General features: G+C 46.6%; 1 protein-coding gene across 4 annotated transcripts in view; it reads right to left on the bottom strand.

Moving 5' to 3' along the window:
- Positions 1 to 1,919: 1,919 nt before the first annotated feature.
- Positions 1,920 to 25,252, bottom strand: part of LOC137324707 (acetyl-coenzyme A synthetase 2-like, mitochondrial) — a 64,250-nt gene continuing 40,917 nt past the window's right edge. For 3 of the 4 annotated variants that reach the window (XM_067989316.1, XM_067989317.1, XM_067989319.1), the window contains 5 exons: positions 24,236 to 24,362; positions 21,890 to 22,017; positions 19,467 to 19,530; positions 4,909 to 5,030; positions 1,920 to 2,792 (listed from right to left, as the gene is read on the bottom strand). In XM_067989316.1, the coding sequence (XP_067845417.1) occupies positions 2,613 to 2,792; positions 4,909 to 5,030; positions 19,467 to 19,530; positions 21,890 to 22,017; positions 24,236 to 24,362 (621 nt within the window). In that variant the 3' untranslated portion in view covers positions 1,920 to 2,612. Of the gene's footprint in view, positions 2,793 to 4,908; positions 5,031 to 19,466; positions 19,531 to 21,889; positions 22,018 to 24,235; positions 24,363 to 25,252 lie in introns of those variants that run through there. The other variant, XM_067989318.1, reaches the window with a different exon arrangement.

The raw sequence follows: 25,252 nt of genomic DNA, 5'->3' as shown, positions 1-25,252 counted from the left end.
ACAGAGGTGATGGGTGAATGGGACTTAGTGCGAGTTAGGATGCGAGCAGCAGAGTTGCGGATGAGCTGAAGTTTACAGAGGGGTGGAAGGTGGGAGGCCAGGAAAGCATTGGTATAGTCAAGTCTGGAGGTAACAAAAGCATGAATGAGGGTTTCAGCAGCAGATGGCCTGAAGCAGTGGAGGAGATGGGCGATATTACAGAAGTTGAAGTAGCCGGTCTTTGTGATCAATAAGATCAACAGCCAGACAGAATTGTAGCAAGGACAGACGCAGATTAGACCCTGCCATTGTCTTCCTGAATAAGTGCTTGCCAAGTGGACGACGCAACAATGTAAATCACGTTGAAGCACCTCACCTCGATCACTTGCTGCTGAAATTATTGCAATGAAAATTACCTCCAGGCTAGTCTGCAATTTCTCCCTCTACGAACCCGGAAAAGATTTTCATAGAGCCAACGGAGGGTGGGGGGTGTAATTTCCACGGGGGTTCTCCCGCTTGTTTGCGTTACTTTGGAGGAAGGGGAGAACCGCAGAAACCATAGCGGTGGGGGCATAGAACCACTGTTTACACCTTTTTTCCAGGGTTTCCGTTGCTCTCATGTGCCAAAGTTATGGCAGGACAAACCGGAGAATTCCCCACGGAAACCCCCACCATGGCCCTTTAACTGACATCCACCGTGCATGTCAGTTCCCGTGGGAATCGGTCAATAATGGTGGCTACGATACCTACTATCCTTTGCGCTCCAGAAACCGCTCTATCCATCGTGTGGTTTTACCTGGTTAGAACGCGTAGGCGCTAGTACTGCGTTACATTTTGGGTGCGCTGTGGCCCTGCTGTTTGAGAGTCCGGCTATTGAGAAACAGGGGAAGAAAATGCCCCAATGATTTATCTCTCGGGTAGCTTGCAGGAGTGTCCGGGAGATTAATCTTTAATTCCGGGATACTCCAGGACAATCCGGGATGGTTGGCAACCCTACAGGGAACGGGTCAGTTTTCCTCCATAGAATGATCACGACACCTGTTTAACCCTAACCCCTCTAAAATATGATAACAGCTTCTGTCATTTATTAGTACATTGGTGTAAGAATATTGGAAATAGGGGAAAACTGACATCTTTTTCTTAATGCTACTAACCATTATGCTCTGCCAGCTGTGCTGTGTATTTTGCTGAGTGTGCAGCTTATTTTGCTGAATTGTAAACTGTTAACCTTTGACTGACCCTTGTCACCCTCATTGTGAGGCAAGGCAGCTATGTGGTAAAGAGGAAATTGACCCAGAAAGCAGAACAGTAATCTAGATAGCTAGACAAGTGTGGTCAAACAAACTGGCCACCTTGAAAAACAACCTTGCAAAGAGTTTTGTGGTTAGATGAGTAATGTTAAAACAAGCTGACCATCTCGAATTCCTTGAAAAACAACTCTGTTAATCTATAAGTGTCTTATGAATAACAACTGCACATATGGTGTGAGGTTCCTGCCCGGGGCGGGGGGTGGGGGGGGGACATAAAACCCAACGTCTTTTGAGCTTGGGATAGAGGAATCAGCGAAGATCACCCAACTGTTGGAAGAACACTCAGCTGCCTGAAGATGACACCGCTGTCGGAAGAACACCTGACTATCAGAAGACTACCTCACTATTGGAAAACTTCAAATGACCACGTCACCAGCTTAATTACAACCTCTGCCCAGAGATCAAACAGGGTAATATTGTCTAATCTTTGGTACCTTTACATGTTTGATTTGACTATTAATAAATGAGACATTGATTACCATTTGGTGTCATATCCGAATCTGTTACATTGGCTGGGATTGTCCACTTCTGTATTTGCTAGCCCATAATAAGCAGAAAATTGTGGGCCTGAGAGAGCAAGGGCAGAAAATCTCCACCATTGCTTTGTAAAAATCTAAAGCCTTGTACATGTTTTTAAAAATAAAAGCAAATTAAAAGTTTATTCACAGTGTTTCTTTGAATTAAACAGAATTCAAGTTGCATTTTAATGGTTTAGGTGCTAAATGCATTATCTGGTATGGAAGTAGACAGAGATCAGAAGATCTGAAGTTTGATCCCTTATCTGTCCTCAGTTAGCCATTCTCTGGCAGGGGAATGGCACGGGTCTGACAAGTAGACTCAACGCCTTATGTTGTGAGGGAAATTAAAAAACAAAAAATCAGCCAGGCTTCCTAATCACAATGATTCTATGATATCTATGATTCTATGATTATCCAGTGAATGACTCTTGCTGGAATGTGCGAATGCAGATGGCTAGTTAAGAGCGCGGAATAGGCTTGGCTGATCACCCACCCTAACTGCGGAAATGGTCTGAACATTGCAGGCATTCACGTGAAGACTGGCCACTGGAATCGGGTTCCAGACAGACGCTTGCCCCCGTGGAATCGCCATTATGTCTCCTGGAGAAGGGTCAAGGGGGAAAATTATGGACAGGAAGGAGTCAATTCTGCATCTATCGCCGATTCATAAATACCATCAATCAGAGTCAGCATAATTAGTTTGTAAGTGCAACACTGAACAGCGAGCTTCAACAGTATGCAACCCTTTGGTGCTGCATGTGTCAAATTGCGTTCGGCGTTATAGTTTAAGGAATCTTGACATAGTTTATTGGCTGGTCGCGGAGTCTTTTTTATATTTTTCGTAGGCCGCAGTGATCTCTCTGATGACGCTAGGGTCGTCCAGTGTGGTGAGGTCTCCCAGATTAGAAGTGTCATCGGTGGCTATTTTCTTCAGCAACCGCCTCATGATTTTCCCGGATCGGGTTTTGGGAAGGCGCTTCACAATCTGAAAATTAGAAACAACAATTACACGCTGTCCAAAAGCATACCGGGGGTGGGGGGAGGGGGTAGGGGGAGACCTTTGACAGCTAATCATTGCTTGCCCCAACTCGGTACACACAACAGTAATTAAAGGACCAACATCATCTGGCATTTCAGATACAAACAGCAGTCAGTTCAAAGTCTCTCGTGTAACTGAGGTGCTGTTCTTTGGAAACTATTTCCGCTGCATTCCTGTTTCATAGAATCATACAGCACAGAAGGAGGCCATTCGGCCTATCGTGCCTGTGCCGGCTCTTTGGAAGAGCTATCCAATTAGTCCCACTCCCTCCTGTTCTTTTCCCATAGCCCTGCAAATGTTTCCTTTTCAAGTATATATCCAATTGACTTTTGAACCTTACTATCGAATCTGCTTCCACCGCCCTTTCAGGCAGTGCATTCCAGATCAGAACAACTCGCTGCGTAAAGGAATTTCTCTTCATCTCCTCTTTGGTTCTTTTGCAAATTACCTTAAATCTGTGTCCGTCCCACCAGTGGAAACAGTTTCTCCTTATTTACTCAAAACCCCTCATAACTTGAAACGAAGTTGCAAAGGAACGGTGAACTGGATCAGACACTTCCTAGAACTATCTGAAACGATTTTAGCCAGAACTCTGTTCCTGGGTAATCTTCTACCAACTGGCTGCTTCAAATTGATGGAAAATTTCTCCAGACTCGTCTGCACTTGACAAGGGTGACTTACACTCAGGGAGGTGGGGGGGGGGGGGAGCGGATATTCAACTGCAGGTTGCCCATTTTTCGGCCAGCAATTTGGAAGAAATTTGGGAGATAAGACTGTGCCGTTGGGGTCGCATTAACCTGTGGTGAACCAGCTCAAACTGTTAAATGGTATATCATTATTTCAAGGCTTACGGTTGGCATAAATCATAAGTCTTAAATTACAAAGAATAAAGGTTGTACGAATAGTATCTTTGTTGGAATGGTTATGGGGAGCTAAGCCCTCTTGTTATCGCTGATTAGAAACACTTTCACTTCCTGTTGATTGTTTTAGATACAAACGATTGTGTATATACAAATAGTACAGTGCATACGCTTCATATGATAATAGTGTTATGCACAACAAATGCAAAAGAAGGAAAAAAAATCCATGATTCATTTCATTAAAGCCTGGAGATGATGGTGTTCCCATGCACCTGTTGCCGTTGTCCTTCTAGCTGGTGGAGTTTCCAGGTTTGAAAGGTGCTGCACCACACACACACTGCAGCTAAATGCAGTGGTCGTGTATCCCTTGTACTCGAGAATGAGGTCCCAACAAGGAAGGGAGCATAAGTTCATGGTGGATGGGTGCATGGAGGACTATGGAGACTGATACGTGACAAACATGGTCTACTACAAATCTCACACAGCCACGTTCGTGGCGGGAGGTTCTCCTGTCGCTCCCTCTGATGTTGCCGATCTTTCCGTTTCTCACGCCTTGCCTCCACACTGCCACAGCGGTGGAGCGAGCCTTTGGCTCAGTGGTAGCATTCCCGCCTCTGAGTCAGAAGGTGCAGGATTTGAAACCCGCTACGGACAGTCCTGACAAGTAGAGACCGGAGCTCCAGCTCTGAATTCTGGGTCGACATCCAGCGGAATACTTGTGTTTGGTGGGTGTGGATGATTCCACCCACCTTCACCGTATGGGTTGTGGGAGACCATAAAACCCTCCCACCAAATATGACTAACCACCCTATCGGCAGAGATAAAATGGATACGGCCGTGGAAGGAGCGTTCACATTGCGGCCTGTCGGATTGTTAATCATCCTGCGGATCCTTCCATTACTTCACACTATTCTTTCCAAAGGAAGAGCGTGAAGATATGAAAACAACGACAACGCCACCCTGTCAGACTGTTAATCAGCCTGTGAACATTTCCACTACTTCACACTATTCTTTCCAAGGGAAGACTGCGAAAATACAACTACAAAAACTAGCATAGCGTTGTAGCTCAAAAGCACTTCACTCCTTATCTCACTTCAACACTCCATTGCCTACGAGAGTCAACGCATATACTTAGTGCAGTCCCTGAATCCTGCTCATTGACTCTAACTAGTAAACTTGAAGGGGCGAGGGAGGCCACTCACCAGGATGCGACCAGGAACAGCATATTTTGCGATCTCAGATGCAACAATTGATTTGAGATCTTTAACGATAACCGGTTCAGAAATGGTACTGATGTCTTTCAAAATAACAAAGGCAAAGGCAGCTGAAACAAAGCACAAAAGAAGCCAATCAGGAAAGGCAAGGGTACATTAGCATGCATTCTGGCATGGGACTAGTAATTAGTTGGAACAAATCATCATTATCATTATCATCAACATCAACAACCCAGAAGCCATGTTGGCTCAATCATTGAAGAGATTATAAATATTTCCAATCATCTTTCCTGGTCAGGTATTGTGTAGTCAGTTTTTCTTATGGTGGGGCGGGGGGGGGGGGGCACGGGTGGTAGTGTAGTTGTGTTTTAACATCAATAATTCTTTTTTATTCATTCTCGGGATGTGGGCATCTCTGGCAAGGCCGGCATTTTTACTGCCCATCCCTAGTTGCTCTTGAAAAGGTGGTGGTGGGCCCTCTTCTTGAACCCTTGCAGTCTTTGTGGATTGTAGCAGTTTCAATACAAATGAGTGGCTTGCCAGACCACTTCAGAGGGCAGTTAAGAGTCAACCACGTTGGTGTGGGACTGGAGTCACATATAGGCCAAACTGGGTAAGGGTGGCAGGTTTTCTTCCTTTAAGAACATTAATGAACCAGTTGGGTTTTTACAACAATCCAATAGCTTCATGGTCACTTTTACTGATGCCAGCTTTTATGGTGTGCAATGTTACATTGAAACTATAAGGAATCTTACAACACCAGGTTATAGTCCAACAGTTTTATTTGAAAATCACAAGCTTTCGGAGGCTTTCTCCTTCGTCAGGTGAGTGTCAAGATTCATTGAAAATTACCGCATATATAGTCATAGAACAATGCCTGGTGATTACAGATAATCTTTCCAACTGCCCGTTATCAAGGCCATCAAATTAATTGAATAGTGTTCAGACAGAGCAACCTTGGATACCCCAGACAACTGAACATACAAACGGCCAGAACCAAAGAAAGAGAGGGAGAGAGAGAGAGAGAGAAACATCCGAAAGGAAGAGAAAGAGAGAGAATGACCAGTTGTATTAAAAACAGATAACTTTTTTTTTCCCCTGGTGGGGTTACGTGTAGCGCGACATGAACCCAAGATCCCGGTTGAGGCCGTCCTCATGGGTGCGGGACTTGGCTATCAATTTCTGCTCAACGATTTTGCGTTGTCTTGTGTCTCAAAGGCCGCCTTGGAGAACGCTTACCCGAAGATCGGTGGTTGAATGTCCTTGACTGCTGAAGTGTTCCCCGACTGGGAGGGAACCCTCCTGTCTGGCGATTGTTGCGCAGTGTCCGTTCATCCGTTGTCGCAGTGTCTGCATGGTCTCGCCAATGTACCATGCTCCGGGGCATCCTTTCCTGCAACGTATGAGGTAGACAACGTTGGCCGAGTCACAGGAGTATGAACCATGTACCTGGTGGGTGGTGTCCTCTCGTGTGATGGTGGTATCTGTGTCGATGATCTGGCATGTCTTGCAGAGGTTGCCGTGGCAGGGTTGTGTGGTGTCGTGGACGCTGTTCTCCTGTAATTACCCAGCTTTCAGGAGAGTTTGTATGTTCAGTTGTCTGGGGTATCTAAGGTTGCTCTGTCTGAACACTTTTCAATTAATTTGATGGCCTTGATAACAGGCAGTTGGAAAGATTATCTGTAATCACCAGGCATTGTTCTATGACTATATATGCGGTAATTTTCAATGAATCTCGACACTCACCTGACGAAGGAGAAAGCCTCCGAAAGCTTGTGATTTTCAAATAAAACTGTTGGACTATAAACTGGTGTTGTAAGATTCCTTACATTTGTACACCCCAGTCCATCACCGGCATCTCCACAACATTGAAACTAGCCAAACATTTCAAATCATTATTTTTCCCAGTCCTCTCAATTCAAAAAAAACTTGATTATATTTTCCCAGGCCGTTTGACCTTCAGTTCCATTTTTAGTTGCAAACATTGCATCTTTACATAGCTTCTCAAAAATGTACAATTCAGCCACAGTAAAATACAGTATATGAGTAATTTGAGACATGACATATAGTAATTGTATTATGCTTGGGAGGAACATGTGACTTTGGACCTATGGTTCTCAAAGTTCTCCACCACTGGAGTTTTCCGCACCTCTTGTCTGGATCTATTGTGGACTAATCGGTAGAGATTGATTGCTATGATTAGTCAACAACTCCATTATCATTGTATCATGCGACTACCAGGATGGTAGAAGCTGAACTTGATGGCCCTTGGTCTTTTTGCGTCAAGGAATTCCTATGTTCCTAAGGTGGTTCATATTGTGCCTTTCCTTTGGTCACCAATTTCTGCCCTTTACATAGAAACATAGAAAATAGGAGCAGGAGTAGGTATTCGACCCTTCGAGCCCGGTCCGCCATTCAATATGATCATGGCTGATCCTCTATCTCAATACCATATTCCCATTCTCTCCCCATACCCCTTGATGCCTTTTGTGTCCAGAAATCTATCTAGCTCCTTCTTAAATATATTCAGTGACTTGGCCTCCACAGCCTTCTGTGGTAGAGAATTCCACAGGTTCACCACCCTCTGAGTGAAGAGATTTCTCCTCATCTCAGTCCGAAATGTCCTACCCCGTATCCTGAGACTGTGACCCCTCGTTCTGGACCCCCCAGCCAGGGGAAACATCCTAGAATCATAGAATCTTAGAAAATAGGAGCAAGAGTAGGCCATTTGGCCCTTCAGGCCTGCTCCACCATTCAAAATGATCATGGCTGATCGTCTAACTCAGTACCCTGTTCCCGCTTTTGCCCCATATCCCTTGATCCCTTTAGCATTAAGAAATATATCTATCTCCTTCTTGAATACATCGAATGACTTGGCCTCCACTGCCTTCTGTGGTAGAGAATTCCACAGGTTCACCACCCTCTGAGTGAAGAAATTTCTCCTCATCTCGGTTCTAAATGGCATACCCCGTATCCTGAGACTGTGACCCCTGGTTATGGATTCCCCATCCATCGGGAACATTCTCCCTGCATCTAGTCTGTCTAGTCCTGTTAGAATTTTATATGTTTCGATGAGATCACCTCTCATTCTTCTAAACTCTAGTGAATATAGGCCTAGTCGACCCAATCTCTCCTCATACGTCAGTCCTGCCATCCCAGGAATTAGTCTAGTAAATCTTCGCTGCACTCCCTTCATGGCAAGGACATTCTTCCTCAGATAAGGAGACCAAAACTGCACACAATACTCCAGATGTGGTCTCACCAAGGCCCTGTACAACTGCAGTAAGACATCCCTGTTCCTGTACTCAAATCCTCTTGCAATGAACGCCAACATACCATTCGCCTTCCTAACTGCTTGCTGCACCTGAATGCTCGCTTTCAGTGACTGGTGTACAAGGACACCCAGGTCCCATTGCATCCTCCCCTTTTCCCAATCTATCACCATTCAGATAATCTGTCTTTTTGTTTTTACAACCAAAGTGGATAACCTTACATTTATCCACGTTATACTGCATCTGCCATGTTCTTGCCCACTCACCCAACTTGTCTCAATCACATTGGAGCCTCTTTGCATCCTCCTCACAGCTCACATTCCACCCCAGCTTTGTGTCGTCTGCAAACTTGGAAATGTTACATTCCGTTCCCTCATCCAAATCATTGATATATATTGTGAATAGCTGGGGCCCAAGCACTGATCCCTGCGGTACCCCACTAGTCACTGCCTACCACCTGGAAAAAGACCCGTTTATTCCTACTATCTGTTTCCTGTCAACCAATTCTCAATCCATGCCAGTACATACCCCCCAATCCCACGTGCTTTAATTTTGCACACTAACCTCTTGTGTGGGACCTTATCAGAAGCCTTCTGAAAATCCAAGTACACCACATCCACTGGTTCTCCCCTATCTATTCTACTAGTTACCTCCTCAAAAAATTCCAGTAGATTTGTTAAGCATGATTTCCCCTTCATAATCCCGTTAATGCCTTCCAAGTGTTCTGTTATCACATCCTTTATAATAGACTAGCATTTTCCCCACTATTGATGTTAGGCTAACTGGTCTGTAATTCCCTGTTTTTTCTCCCTCCTCTTTTAAATAGTGGAGTTACATTTGCCACCCTCCAATCTGTAGGAACTATTCCAGAGTCTATAGAATTTTGGAAGATGACCGCCAATGCATCCACTATTTCCAGGGCCACTTCCTTTAGTACTCTGGGATGTAGATTATCAGGCCCTGGGGATTTGTCAGCCTTTAGCCCCATTAATTTCCCTAGCACTATTTTTTTACTAATACTGATTTCCTTCAGTTCCTCCCTCTCACTAGACCCTTGGTTCCCTAACATTTCCGGGAGGTTATTTGTGTCCTCCTTTGTGAAGACAGAAACAAAGTATGTGTTTAATTGTTCTGCCATTTCTTTGTTCCCCGTTATAATTTCCCCCATTTCTGACTGTAAGGGACCTACATTTGTCTTCACTAATCTTTTTCTCTTGACATATTTATAGAAGCTTTTACAGTCAGTTTTTCTGTTCCCTGCTAGTTTACTCTCATACTTTATTTTTCCCCTCTTAATCAATCTCTTTGTTCTCCTTTGCTGAATTCTAAACTGCTCCCAATCCCCAGGCTTGCCGCTTTTTCTGGCAATTTTATATGTCTCCTCTTTGGATCTAATACTATATCCCTAATTTCTTTTGTAAGCCACGGTTGAGCCATCTTTCCTGTTTTATTTTTGCACCAGACAGGAATGAATAATTGTTGTAATTCCTGCACACGTTCTTTAAATATTAGCCATTGCCTATCCACCGTCAAGCCTTTTAGTAAAGTTCCCCAATCTATCCTAGCCAACTCATACCTCATACTTTCGTAATTTCCTTTATTTAGATTCAGGACGCTAGTGGATCCTCCCTGCATCCAGTCTGTCTAGCCCTGTCAGAATTTTATATGTTTCAATGCAATCCCCTCTCATTCTTCTAAACTCGAGTGAATACAGGCCGAGTCAACCCAATCTCTCCTCATACTGCAGTCCTGCCATCCCAGGAATCAGTCTGGTGAACCTTCGCTGCACTCCCTTTATGACAAGTATATCCTTTCTTAGGTAAGGAGACCAAAACTGCACACAATACTCCAGGTGTGATCTCACCAAGGCCCTGTATAACTGCAGTAAGACATCCTTGCTCCTGTACTCAAATCCTCTTGCAATGAAGGCCAACATACCATTTGTCTTCCTAACTGCTTGCTGCACCTGCATGTTTGCTTTCAGTGACTGGTGTACAAGGATACCCAAGTCCCATTGTACACCAACATTTCCCAATCTATCACCACTATAATAATACTCTGCCTTTCTGTTTTTCCTTCTGAAGGGGATAACTTCACATTTATCCACATTATACTGCATCTGCCATGTATTTGCACACTCACTCAACTTGTCTAAATCGCCTTGAAGCTTCTTTGCATTCTCCTCACATCTCACGATCCTACCCAGTTTTGTGTAATGATGTGGAGATGCCGGTGATGAACTGGGGTTGACAATTGTAAACAATTTTACAACACCAAGTTATAGTCCAGCAATTTTATTTTAAATTCACAAGCTTTCGGAGACTTCCTCCTTCCTCAGGCAAATGTTTCAGGATCTCCTTGAAGCCTACGCATTTATACATATAGAACAATACATGGTGTTTACAGACTGCCCCTGCAACTGCCCGTTGCCAAGGCAATCACCGTGTTCAGACAGAGAGGTGTCACCTGCAGAACCCCCGAATACACATTCAACAAAAAAACAAACAGGGAAAAAAAAACAGAGAAAAAAAACAGAGAGAGGCAGAAACATCCGGAAGGCAGAGAGAGCCAGCAAATGACCCATTATATTAAAAACAGATAACATTTGTTCGCTGGTGGGGTAACGTGTAGCGTGACATGAACCCAAGATCCCGGTTGAGGCCGTCCTCATGGGTGCGGAACTTGGCTATCAATTTCTGCTCGACGATTTTGCGTTGTCGTGTGTCTCGAAGGCCGCCTTGGAGTACGCTTACCCGAAGGTCAGTGGATGAATGTCCATGACTGCTGAAGTGTTCCCTGACTGGGAGGGAACCCTCCTGTTTGGCGATTGTTGCGCGGTGTCCGTTCATCCGTTGTCGCAGCGTCTGCATGGTCTCGCCAATGTACCATGCTCTGGGGCATCCTTTCCTGCAACGTATGAGGTAGACAACGTTGGCCGAGTCACAGGAGTATGAACCATGCACCTGGTGGGTGGTGTCCTCTCGTGTGATGGTGGTATCTGTGTCGATGATCTGGCATGTCTTGCAGAGGTTACCGTGGCAGGGTTGTGTGGCGTCGTGGACGCTGTTCTCTTGAAAGCTAGGTAATTTGCTGCGAACGATGGTCTGTTTGAGGTTGGGTGGCTGTTTAAAGGCGAGTAGTGGAGGTGTGGGGATGGCCATAGCGAGGTGTTTGTCCTCATTGATGACATGTTGAAGGCTGCGGAGAACATGGCGTAGTTTCTCCGCTCCGGGGAAGTACTGGACGACAAAGGGTACTCTGTTGGTTGCGTCCCGTGTTAGTCTCCTGAGGAGGTCTATGCGATTTTTTGCTGTGGCCCGTCGGAACTGTCGATCGATGAGTCGAGCGTCATATCCCGTTCTTACTAGGGCGTCTTTCAGCGTCTGTAGGTGTCCATCGCGTTCCTCCTCGTCTGAGCAGACCCTGTGTATTCGCAGGGCCTGTCCATAGGGGATGGCCTCTTTGACGTGGTTAGGGTGGAAGCTGGAAAAGTGGAGCATCGTGAGGTTGTCCGTGGGCTTGCGGTAGAGTGAGGTGCTGAGGTGCCCGTCTTTGATGGAGATTCGTGTGTCCAAGAAAGAAACTGATTCTGAGGAGTAGTCCATGGTGAGCTTGATGGTGGGATGGAACTTGTTGATGTTATCGTGTAGTCTCTTTAGTGATTCCTTGCCGTGGGTCCATAGAAAGAAAATGTCGTCGATGTATCTGGTGTATAGTGTTGGTTGGAGGTCTTGTGCAGTGAAGAAGTCCTGCTCGAACTTGTGCATGAAAATGTTGGCGTATTGGGGTGCGAATTTGGTCCCCATGGCTGTTCCGTGTGTTTGGGTAAAGAACTGGTTATTGAAGGTGAAGACATTGTGATCCAGGATGAAGCGGATGAGTTGTAGGATGGCTTCCGGAGATTGGCTGTTGTTGGTGTTGAGTATTGATGCTGTCGCAGCGATGCCGTCATCGTGGGGGATACTGGTGTAGAGTGCCGAGACGTCCATCGTGGTGAGAAGTGTTCCTGGTTCAACTGGTCCGTGGGTACTGAGTTTTTGTAGGAAGTCTGTAGTGTTGCGACAGAAGCTGGGGGTTCCCTGTACGATGGGTTTCAGGATGCCCTCGATGTATCCAGAGAGGTTCTCACACAGGGTTCCGTTGCCTGATACGATGGGACGTCCGGGTGTGTTGGCTTTGTGTATCTTTGGGAGGCAGTAGAAGTCTCCCACGCGGGGATTACGTGGGATGAGAATGCGTAGGATGCTTTGAAGGTCTGGATCGAAGGTCTTGATCAGTTTGTTGAGCTGGTGGGTGTGTTCTTTGGTCGGATCTGCGGGTAACCGTCTGTAGTGTTCCTGGTTGTCCAGTTGTCGGTATGCTTCTTTGCAATAGTCTGTTCTGTTCTGTATGACTATGGCTCTTCCTTTGTCCGCTGGTTTGATGACGATGTTGCGGTTGGTCTTGAGAGCGTTGATGGCGTTGCGTTGTGCTCGGGTGACATTCTGGACTGTCTTCTGAGTGCGGCTGATGAATCTGGCATTGACGCATTTCCTGACAGCTTGAGCATACATGTCCAGCTGAGGGCAGCGACCCTCCGGAGGAGTCCAGTTTGACTCTTTCCTCTTCGGTTGCTGTACCGCGGATCCCTCTGTCTGCTGTTCCGGATCGTCGATTGTCTCATTGGGTTCGCTGCTGAAATCTTGGGGTTTGTGGTAGAATTCCCGGAGCCTCATTCTCCTGATGAATTCCTCTGTGTCCGCCGCGAGACTAGTGGGGTCCATTTTGGTAGTGGGGCAGAAATTGAGCCCTCGGCTGAGAACTTCGATTTCGTCTGGTTGAAGGGTGTGGTCGGATAAATTGACAATAGACTTCCCTGTGGTTGCAACCGTGGTACCGGGGGAAGCTTGGTCGTTGCTGGTGGTGATGCCGAGTTTCTCAAGTTTCCTGCTCTTGGTTTTCATGTAGGCAGCGTAGTTCCGTTGCCTCGTCTGTTTGGCGGTATAACGTAGCTGGTCTGCTGTGTCCTGAGTACAGGTTGAGAGTATGGACTCTATCTTGGTTTCGAGGTTGTGGCGTCTGCTGTAGAGTTGGTGTATGAGATGGTTGCGGAGTGTGCGAGAGGTACGGCGGCAGAGTCTCTCAGCGTAATCCGAGTTGTATGTGGACTTGAGTGGGTTCGTGATCTGGAGTCCTTTCGGGATCTTGTCTGCTTTCTTGCAGCTCTTGGAAATCTTGTCTGCTTTCTTGCAGCTCAGCAAACTTGGAAATATTACATTTGGTTCCCTCAACCAAATCATTGATATATATTGTGAATAGCTGGGGCCCATGCATTGATTCCTGCGGTACCCCACTAGTCACCGCCTGCCACCCCGAAAAAGACCCATTTATTCCTACTCTCTGTTTCCTGTCTGTTAACCAATTTTCAATCCATGCCAGTATATTACCACCAATCCCATGTGCTTTAATTTTGCATACTAATCTCTTATGTGGGACTTTATCAAAGGCCTTCTGAAAATTGAAATAAACCACATCCACTGGTTCTCCCTTATCTATTCTACCAGTTACATCTATGGCATCTTCTACCAGTTTACTACTATAGCACGATAAGCCCATTAGTTTGCCCATATTAAGTGTCTGACTTACAGTTGCTCGAAATGCAAATCCGAAACATTTCAACCAACTTCCTGCCAGGTGGTTTGATTTACTCCTGATGCTAAGAAGCAGCACATTCATATCTTAGGGAGGTTAGTGGCTCAATGAGCTTTGTTGTAACTGGGCATTAAGTACCTTCAGATGTTATCGAACTACTAACGATTCACGTAAAAGGCCTTATGTTACATTATTATCTCCATAGTTAATGGGTTGATGCTTCCCAAGTTGGCTGCCGTGTTTCCTACATCACAACAGTGACTACACTTCAAAAGTACTTAATTGACTATAAAACACTTTGGAAAGTCCTGAGGTCAGGAAAGGCGCCACATAAATGCAAGTCTTTCTTTTTTTCATCAGGAGTTGGAACACTGGCCAGTTTGCCTTTCCGTAACTCTAAGCACTGAAGCCAGTTATAGTTCCCTTATCATCACGGTGGCTGTGATCAGCTAACTCAGCACAAACCTGGGACTTTCCTTATTTGCATTACTGAACAACTCATTGAATAAATCGATCAAGCCATCAGTGGTGGGGTTTAGGTACATTCTTAAACCTAGAACCGACAGCGTATACCATGCACTGACTTTATTGTGGCCCTGCCTTAGAGGTTATGCCACTCAACCCAGGCTTCTAGTCCATCAAGATATCGTCCAATAAAATTCTGTAACATCTAGAAGAACAACTACTTCATTCATAAAAAATGCTCAAGTCAGATGTGATTGAGATAAGCAACATTTCCTCATGAATAAAGCCCACAGCTGACTGATCATCTGGTTTACTCTGTACCACTGGTGGATTTTTTAGAAATTAGCAATATTGATTAGGTGTTTAACATTAGTTGCAGCTATGGAAGGTGACAACGGGGAGGCAAACGATTTGTTTCAAGTCAAGGAAATGGAAGGAATGAGAGTAAGCATCATGCCAGCTTGCACACATACGCAATATAAATGGATGGGAAGATCCCACTGAGGCAGATGGAATGCAATAGTATGACAGTAATTCTTCCCAACAGCACCTCTGGTGACATTTGCAGTGCAAGCTGTTTCTCATTGTGCTGAAAACAACTGATGTATAAATCACACGGCAGTGGCTCTTTTTTTTTTGTTTTGTGTGTTAAGGAACATGGCATCAATGCTGGGGATGGAACAATTCCTTTCGTTGTTGCAACAGTTCCCAAGCAGAGTGAAGTTCCTCTACTTTGCCCTAACCATGTGCTTCAAACCCAGCCTCAAAATTCACATCAGGTATGCTGACTCCAACAAGTTCAAGTGTTGGGATTGACATCCAGGAGCGAGAAAGATGTCAGTTGCTTGGAAGTAAGAAGACTCAAAAATGGCAGGTCTCTATGAAGCTGCTTATAAACAGAGACCAGCGTGAATACCTTACTGGTTATTGTTCACCTGCTGTTCTTGCAGCAGTGCGGCCTGCCGCACCTCAGCAGTGGGCCCACCGGCCGTCGATCTGGTCGGGAGGCAACGATTGCCGTGCCTCCGGCCTGGGGATTCTGCTGCGGGGAGGCAATTTCACCATCACTGAAATAAAGGAGGTGTGGGGGGTCGCCTCCTTGTAGCAGCCGTAATGTACAAAGACACTCCGCTCCGGCTGATCAGTGTGTACGCCCTGGCTCTGAAGAACGAGCGGCTGGCCGTCTTCCAGCAGCTCCCACTGCTGCTGGCGACGTCCAGGCCGGTCATTCTCGGCGGTGACTTCAACTGCATCATCGATGCGGCTGGACGATCCGGCAGAGCCACAACAAACTGGACACTACGTCCAAACTCCTGATGGAAGCGGTGAAAGACGCCAAGCTGTGCGTCGTCTTCAGCAACCCTGCAGACGGTGCGACGTGTCAATACACCTGGTCCAGACCAGACGGGTCCGTCCATTCCAGAGCTTAGGGCCCAGATCCACCAAGTTCTTCTCTGACCACTGCCTCCTCCTATCTGACTGTCACCTACAGGATGTTCAGAGAGTGGGCAGGGGGATATGTAAGCTGAACGTGAAACTTTTGACCCTAGGAAACATTGAGGAACTAAAGAGGTATTACAAAGGTTAGAGAACCGTAAAGCCCCTCTTTGATTCCCCAGTGCACTGGTGGGAAGCCATCAAGGCGAATATCAAGAGAACTTCATCCTCAAAGGTGTTCAGAAGGCGAGAGAGAGGCAGAGGGAAACATCCCGACTCCAGAAAAGCATGCAGAATCTTCTGCTGCAGTCGATGGGGATCGATGTCGGGGAGGAACTCAGAGAGGTGAAGGACCAGCAAGCCTCGCTCTTTGCCTCCGAGGCCTCCAAGATCATCTTCCGGTCCAGAGTCCGCTCCATGGAGCAGGACGAGACTTGCTCGCGTTTCTTCTTCCAAAAGGTGCACAGAGAGAGCCGGTGGAGTTGTACTTGGCTCTGTGGGACTGGATAGGCCCAGACCTGCTGGAAGTGTGCAGGGATATGCTCCTGGCAGGCAGCATGTCAGACTCCATGAGGAAAGGCATCATCACCCTCATCTATAAGCAGAAGGGGGAGAGGGAAGAAATCAAAAATTGGCGACCCATCTCACTACTTAATGTGGACTACTAAATTCTGTCCAAGGTCATCACCAATCAAGTCAGTCCTGGAGGTGGTGATCCACCCCGATCAGACCTGCACTGTACCCGGCAGGAAGATCTCTGACAGCCTGGCGTTACTCAGGGATACGACTGCCTACGTACAGGACAGGAGGGTGAACACCTGCCTGATCAGCCTGGACCAGGAGAAGGCCTTTGACAGAATATCCCACACGTACATGATGGACGTGCTCTCCAAAATGGAGTTTGGGGAGGGAATCCGCAATTGGATCCAACTGCTCTACACAGACATCAGTAGCGCAGTTTCAATCAACGGGTGGGAATCAGAAAGCTTTCCGATCAAATCTGGAGTCAGGCAGGGCTGTCCTCTCTCCTCCGTCTTGTTCGTGTGTTGCATCGAACCCTTTACCGAGTCCATCAGGAGGCATGTGCGCATAAGAGGGGTGACAGTCCCAGGCAGCGGAGGCACTCAGGTCAAGGCCTCCCTGTACATGGACGACGTCACCGTCTTTTGCTTGGATCAGCTGTCGGTCCGCAGATTGATGAGCATCTGCGACCAGTTCGATCTGGCCTCAGGCCAGGGTAAATCGTACCAAGAACGAGGCCATGTTCTTTGGGAACTGGACCGACCGATCCTTTGTCCCCTTCACTGTCAGGTCGGATTACCTGAAGTTGCTGGGGATCTGGTTCGGGGGGGCCGGGGCATGGACCAAGAACTGGGCGGAGTGTATTGCCAAGGTCAAGTTGAAACTAGGACTGTGGGATCGACAATCTCTCTCAATCATGGGCAAGAACCTGGTCATCAGGTGCGAGGTGCTCTCAGTGTTGCTGTACGTGGCGCAGGTCTGGTCCATACCTCGCTCCTGCGCCGCAACAGTCACCCGAGCCATCTTCCACTTTATCTGGAGATCAAAAATGGACCGCAGGGACACGATGTACAAATCTCCGGAGAAAGGGGGGAAAGGCGTGCCCAATGTGGCCCTCATCCTGATGGCCACTTTCGTGTGCAGCTGCATCAAGCTGTGCGTGGACCCCCGGTACGCAAACACAAAGTGTCACTACGTGCTGAGGTTCTACCTGTCCCTGGTGTTGCGAAGGATGGGCCTGGCCACGCTGCCACGGAACACTCCATCCAGTTGGACCATTCCGCCCCACCTGTCCTTCGTGGAAAAGTTTGTGCAGAAAAACACCTTTGACCACAAGGCGATCAGCAAGTGGTCCGCGTAACATCCTCGAGACCCTGCGGGAAAAGGAGATGGTGGATCCTGTTGGTTGGTTCCCCGAGTAGACTTTCAAAGTCATTTGGCAGAACGCCTCATCGCCAGAGCTTTCAAACAAGCACCAAGACCTAGCTTGGCTGGTGGTGAGAAGGGCCCTTCCCATCAGATCCTTCTTGCACTCTCAGCGCCACCACACGCTGCCCCCGAGGAGGCTGCGGTGGAGACGAGACCGTCACCCATCTCCTTCTGGAATGTGCCTTTGCAAAGAAGGTCTGGAGAGAGATGCAGTGGTATCTGTCCAGGTTCGTCCCGAGCAATTCCATAACACAGGACTCTGTGCTCTACGGGCTGTTCCCGGGAACGCACACCGGGACAGACATCAACTGCTGCTGGAAGACCATCAACTCGGTGAAAGAAGCCCTTTGGTCTGCCCGAAACTTGCTGGTCTTCCAGTGCAAGGAGCTGTCCTTGACCAAGTATTGCAGACTGGCACATTCCAAGGTCCAGGACTACGTGCTCAGGGACGCCCTGAGGCTGGGTGCGGCCGCCGCAAAGGCTCTGTGGGGAAAGGCAACCGTTTAGAGCCTTCGCGCCATTGTATACCGAGGGGATGCAATCAGGGAAAAACCCCCTTGGGCAGAATGTAAAATTCAAATTGATGTAATGTAACTGTAATGAATCTGTAATGTACCTGTAATGAATCTGTAACGTACCTGTAATGAATAATCTGTATTGAGTGTAATGCAATGAGGCACCCTAGAGTGTCATGAACTGTAATTATGTACAATGTGTTCATTGATCTGGACTTGATGTATCCTGCAAATTGTATAATCTGTATTGTGTACGTTCGGAATGTGATATGACAACTGTATTATATGTATTGCTGCAAATTTTATGAATAAAGTATATTTTTTGAAAAAAAAATCACTTGAACATTTTCAACTGTTTTATTTAACAGTGGGACAAGTGGAAAATCAGTGGAGGAATATAGCCGCGGCTCAATGGTAACTGACTCGCCTCTGAGTTAGAAGGTTGTGGTTTCAAGTCCCACTCCAAAGACCTGAGCACATAATCTAGGCTTCAGTGCAGTGCTGAGGGAGTGCTGCACTGTCAGATGTGCCATCTTTCTAGTGAGACTTCAAACTGAGGTCCTTCTGCCATCTCAGATGGACATAAAAGATCCCATGGCACTGTTCGAAGAAGAGCAGGGGGAGATTTCCCTGGTGGCTTGGCCATCATTTATCCCTCAACCAACATCACCAAAACAGATTATCTGGTTATTATCTCATTGTTGTTTGTGGGACCTTGCTGTGCACAAATTGTTTGCCGTGTTTCCTACATTACAACAGCGACTACATTTCAAAAGTACTCCATTGGCTGTAAAGCGCTTTGGGACGTCCTGAGGTCGTGAAAGGTGCTATATAAATGCAAGTCCTTTCTTTTCTTTCACACATGGGCATAGCAACATAATGTCAACACACATTCCTCATGTTGTCCTAAGGGTTCATTGTAAGGCATTAAATGCTTCCACATAATTATGGATCTGTTTATTAGCAACTAATTCGGGGTACTTTAACATTGGAATTCTGGAGGGCTATCAGGGAAGCAATGACATCAGAGGCGAAAGCGCTACCATTTTGCACTGTGACCAAATATATTTCCATCGTGAAACATGCCACCAGCTTTCTTTTTGGCCCAAAACAAACTGATTCAATTTAACCTCCTGAGATCACCACATCAAACTGAACAAAAGAAATCTCTTTAGAACTTAAATGAGAGATTCTGTGAGTTATAAAAAGCTACGTGTGTCAGAGTCTACCAACATTTATTGGGTTAATCATACAGATTATTGTTTCTTTCACCTACCTTCCCCTTTCAAGTTATGAGGATAGCCAATCACTGCAGTCTCTGATACATCAGGGTGTTTAGCCTAAAGACCATTTGAACAGAGAAACACCATCTCAATCAATTAACAGGTTTATTTTCACCTCCAGTTCTTTCCCATCCTCTGCCGAAGGTGCTGAATGATACTGGGTTACTACTTTATGAGTGCTCATCCCCCACCAGTACTTTATCCAACTGGCCAGGCTTCATACATGAACTATATATGAGCCTAGACAGTGAGTGTTACATACATGGAATTACATAGAATCTACAGTCCAGAAACAGGCCATTCGGCCCAACTGGTTTATACTCCACACAAGCTTCCTCCCACTCTCTTCCCACCCTGCTCCCATATCCCTCTATTCCCTTCTCACCACTCCCTCTGTAAAGAAATTCCTCCTAAATTCTTTATTTGATCTGTTAGTAGCTATTTTATATTTATGCCCCCTTGTTCTGGGCTCACCCACAATTGGAAACAGTTTCTCCACATCCACCCTGCTGATCCTGTCGAACCCCTTCATAATATTCAAGACCTCTATCAGGTCTCCTCTTAGTCTCCTTTCATCTACACCCACAGATAAGAGTTAATGGATAGCAATCAGGTTGCCCCAATAGGGCAACTGCAATATCCCTACTGCCACAGTTGAGATCAGCTACACTGAGAACAGATCGGGGATCTATCCTGGGGCCTTATTGATCTGAATGGCTCAGCTACTCTCTGGATAAATTCAGTAAGTCATTGTGGGAGCCCAGAGGCTTCATTTTCAAATGTTGGTGTGGCAAGTCTCAGTTAAATTTTGGACAAAGTGCAGTTTTCATCTGCGTTGCAGTAATGTGGTTACATACACATGTCCAGGTCACATTTATTTTTCGAATTTCCTACTCTCTCCTGATGCTGGAGAACAGGTCCACGGCATCTGGAACATGACAGTGCTTTGACCTAGGTCCAGGAGCAGAGCTGATCCAGTACAGGGTCCATGGGGACAGATGATCCAGTACTGGATCCATGGGGACAGTTGATCCAATACTGAGCCCATGGGGACAGATGATCCAGTACTGGATCCACGGGGACAGCTGATCCAATACTGAGTCCATGGGAACAGCTGATCCAGTACAGGGTCTATGGGGACAGATGATCCAGTACAGGGTCCATGGGGACAGATGATTCAGTACAGGGTCCATGGGCACAGCTGATCCAGTATTGGGTCCATGGGAACAGCTGATCCAGTACTGGTTTTGTGGGAAGACAGCTGATCCAGTACTGGGTCCAAGGGGAGACAAGCTGACCCAGTACTGGTCCAAGGAGAGACAGCTGATTCAGTACTGGCTCTATGGGGACAGATGATCCAGTACTGGATCCATGGGCACAGCTGATCCAATACTGGGTCCATGGGGACAGATGATCCAGTATTGGGTCCATGGGGACAGCTGATCCAGTACTGGTTCTGTGGGAAGACAGCTGATCCAGTACTGGGTCCAAGGGGAGACAAGCTGACCCAGTACTCGTCCAAGGGGAGACAGCTGATCCAGTACTGGGTCTATGGGGACAGATGATCCAGTACTGGATCCATGGGGACAGATGATCCAGTATTGGGTCCATGGGGACAGCTGATCCAGTACTGGTTCTGTGGGAAGACAGCTGATCCAGTACTGGGTCCATGGGGACAGCTGATCCAGTACTGGGTCCAAGGGGAGACAGCTGATCCGGTACTGGGTCCAAGGGGAGACAGCTGATCCGGTACTGGATCCAAGGGGAGACAAGCTGACCTGGTACTGGGTCCAAGGGGAGACAAGCTGACCCAGTACTGGGTCCAAGGGGAGACAGCTGATCCAGTACTGGGTCTATGGGGACAGATGATCCAGTACTGGATCCATGGGGACAGCTGATCCAATACTGGGTCCATGGGGACAGCTGATCCAGTACTGTGTCCATGGGGACAAATGATACAGTACTGTGTACATGGGGACAACTGAGCCAGGCCCCGATGTTAACCTCTTTTGAGCAGGCAAGCAAGACACCCGCAGGACAGCCGCGGGGTCCTTCTTTTAATATGCAGATCGTTGACATCATCGGGATCTGACTGCACTTTTAGTCCCAGGCCTAAGCGGGGGAACAGTGCCAGCCTCATTCTAGTGAATCTGCACTGTACTCCTTCCAAGGCCAATATATCTTTCCTGAGGTTCAGTGCCCAAAACTTGGATATACAACTCTCTATTCCTTCATCCAAGTCTTTGATATATATGGTGAAAAGCTGAGGTTTTAGTACAAATCCCTGGGGAACACCACTTGTCACGTTCTGCCAATCAAAGAACGAACCCTCTCTCCCAACCAATTATCGACCCATGTCGCAAGGTTGCCTCCTATTCCGTGCGCCTTTATTTGGTCATTCATGCAGTGTCCTTACCAGAGCATTCTCTACCTCGGCGGTGCCCAGCCGGTGTCCACTGATGTTAATGATGTCGTCCATCCGGCCAGTGATCTGGTAATAGCCTTCTCCTGACCTGTACGCGCCATCCCCAGTGAAGTAACAGCCTGGAAACAGACGGGTGAGAGAGGTGTAACTGAATTCCTCGTGTGCGCGTGCAGTAATCTGCTGTTCGGAGATCAGACTTTGCAGTCATGCTGCTCTCTCAGTGCGCCTCAAGACCATGACTGTCTTCCTGGAATGTGATGGAGTGGGATGAATGTAGAAAATGGATCGTAGCAAAGCTCTGAAATGATATGGAAATACCAGGGGCCAATGTACAGCCTATCAGAGAGTAAATGGTGGGGGGCCGGCCAGCAGAAAGGGCTGCAGGAACCCTTCTAACGACTGGGGCTCATGAAGTGCCTGGCCAAACCGTGCCTCCAGGGGCAGTTCTTCCAGGTGTAGCTGGTGAATATCGGGTGGCCTTGAGGCCGGCACTGAGGTCAGTTGTAGGGGGATGGGGTACGGGAGGGTTTTGCGAAGGTGGACGGTGGGGGGAGGGAGTCAGCAGCTCATGCTTTCTTCGTGGGGCCCGGTGGAGCACTCTTATCCCTACAAAGAACTCTCCGCCCAGTCGGCCATTAAGTTAGCATCGGGGTCCTTACTACGTTGTAGCACCCCAATTTACACGTATCCATGAGGCTCCCACCAGAGTCATGCGTGTACCTCAACCACCTAACAGCGGCATTAAACTGGCCACTGGGTGGGGAAAAAGCATGAAGTCCACCGCTTGGATTTTAACTCCCGTTCAAGCCAGTTTCCACCAGGTGGAGGGAGTTAAAATTCCCCTTTATAAGTCATCACCAATACCTCTTCAAACCAAACACTTACAAAGGAAAAATGAACAGCCTTTTCTTGCATCTTCCAATAGCTTCCTTTTGTATCGCCCTTTGAACCTATATCACTGAACCTGCCATGCCCACTGCACAATAAGGGTATTTAAAGGAATAGCATTTCTTTCACAATATCGTTGCGTTTAAGGCACTAACTTAATAACAGGATCTGCTATTAAGCACTGGAACTTTATAGCATTAGCAGAGCTATTGAACTAATGCCTTGTGACAGTGGAAGGAATGGAAAATTCACAGGAAGGTAGTTATAGCCTGGATCAAAGGTCAAGAACAGAAGTACTCACGAGTCCCAGATAGACTTAGCTTATCAACTTCACCTTGTCTTGTTCCAGCTTTTTATATTTATTGACAGCTGACGACACTAACTATCTGATTTGGTGCTCATTTACAACTTCTGCCAATAGTGACTTTAGATTGATATCGAGGCATGAATCCTTCAGTTAGCCATCATGAGAGAGCAGAATACGATTCAATATTTGATGAAAGGGATGATTCTGGCACTAGTGTTTGGGGCCACAGGACAGAGGGATGCAGCTTGCATCACCCACTGTCCTAAGTTACTGATCTCAGCTACTGTAGTTAAAGTTTTGTTATATTGTAGATATAATCTACGTGGCCTCGCCTCTCCTTATCTCTGTAATCTCTTGCAGCCCTACAATCCTCCGAGATCTCTGCGCTGTTCCAATTCTGGCCTCTTGTGCATCCCCCACTTCCTTCGCTTCACCATCGGCGGCCATGCTTTCAGCTGTCTGGGCCCTAAGCTCTGGAATTCCCTCCCTAAACCATGCCGGCTCTCTATCTGTCCTCCTTTAAGTCGCTCCTTAATACCTACCTCTTTGACCAAGCTTTTGGTCACCTGTCCTAATATGTGAGTTCAGTAGCAATTTTTGTCTGATTACGCTCCTGTGAAGCACATTGGGACATTTCACTACATTAAAGGCACTATATAAATGCAAATTGTTGTTGTTGTAATCTGTAAAAATTTCTCCTCATCTCCCCCTGGTTCTTTTGCCAATTTTCTTAAATCTGTTTCCTCTATTTACCGACCCTCCTGCCAGTGGAAACAGTTTTTCCTTATTAACTCTATCAAAACCCTTCTTAATTTTGAACATCTCTATTAAATCTCCCCTTAACCTTCTCTGCCCTAAGGAGAACAATCCCAGCTTCTCTAGCCTCTCCACATAACTGAAGTCCCTCATCCCTGGTGTCATTCTGATAAATCTCCTCTGCACCCTCTCGATGCACTACTTTTCTGGCTGAAGGTTTCGCTGAAACAACCAACAAAGGAGGTAGAGGTGAAAAAATGGTCCTTTCCAACCCAATAATGTGGGAATGGAAAATCAACAATCTATATTTGGTGGCTAACAACTAAAGAGTGTGTATCTGTGAAAGTATGAAAGGATATTTTTCTCTGAAAATATTGATGATTTACCTGGATATGTTTTGAAGTATGCTTTCAGAAATCTTGGATGATCTCCGTAGATTGTTCTGGCAATGCCGGGCCAGGGTCTTGTGATACACAGAGCACCAAAAACATCATTTCCTTCCACACGATCACCCTACACAGGTACATCAGTAACCATCATTAACCAAGGATGATATCAGGACTGAGAGGGTACAAATATCAGGAAAGACTGAACAGGCTGGAGGTCTTTTCTCTAGAAAAGAGAAGGCTGAGAGCTGACCTAATAGAGGTCTTTAAAATTTTGAAGGGGTTACGTAGAATTACATAGAATTCACAGCACAGAAACAGGCCAATCTGCTGGTATTTTTGCTCCATGCGAGCCTCCTCCCACCCTACTTCATTTAACCCTATCAGCATATTCTTCTATTCCTTTCTTGCACATGAACTTATTCAGCTTCCTCTTAAATGCATCCATGCTCGTTGCCTCATCCACTCCTTGTGGTAGCAAGTTCCACATTCTCACCACTCCCTGGGTAAAGAAGTTTCTCCTGAATTCCTTATTGGATTTATTAGTGACTATCTTATATTTATGACCCCTAGTTTTGGATTCCCCACAAGTGGAAACATCTTCTCTATGTCTACCCTGTCAAACCCCTTCATAATTTTAAAGACCACTGTGACGTCACCCCTCAGCCTTCTCTTTTCTAGAGAAAAGAGCCCCAGCCTGTTCAGTCTTTCCTGATAGGTATAACCTCTCAGTTCTGGTATCATCCTAGGAAATCTTTTTTGCACCTTCTCCAGGTTTGATTGGGTAGATGTAGAAGATGTTTCCACCTGTGGGAAAGTCCAAAACTAGGGGCCAGAAATATAAGATAGTCACTAATAAATCCAATAAGGAATTCAGGAGAAACCTCTTTACTTCAGATCAGCCATGATCTCACTGAATGGTGGAACAGGCTCAAGGGACTAAATGGCCGACTCCTGTTCCTATATTCCTGCTCAGAGAGCGGTGAGAATGTGGGAATGTGGAACTCACTACCACAT

This window comes from Heptranchias perlo, chromosome 8 (genome assembly GCF_035084215.1).
Source record: "Heptranchias perlo isolate sHepPer1 chromosome 8, sHepPer1.hap1, whole genome shotgun sequence".
NCBI classification, from domain to species: domain Eukaryota; kingdom Metazoa; phylum Chordata; class Chondrichthyes; order Hexanchiformes; family Hexanchidae; genus Heptranchias; species Heptranchias perlo.
Note: the sequence above shows the minus strand (reverse complement) of the source record. Positions and strands in the feature narration are given on the sequence as shown.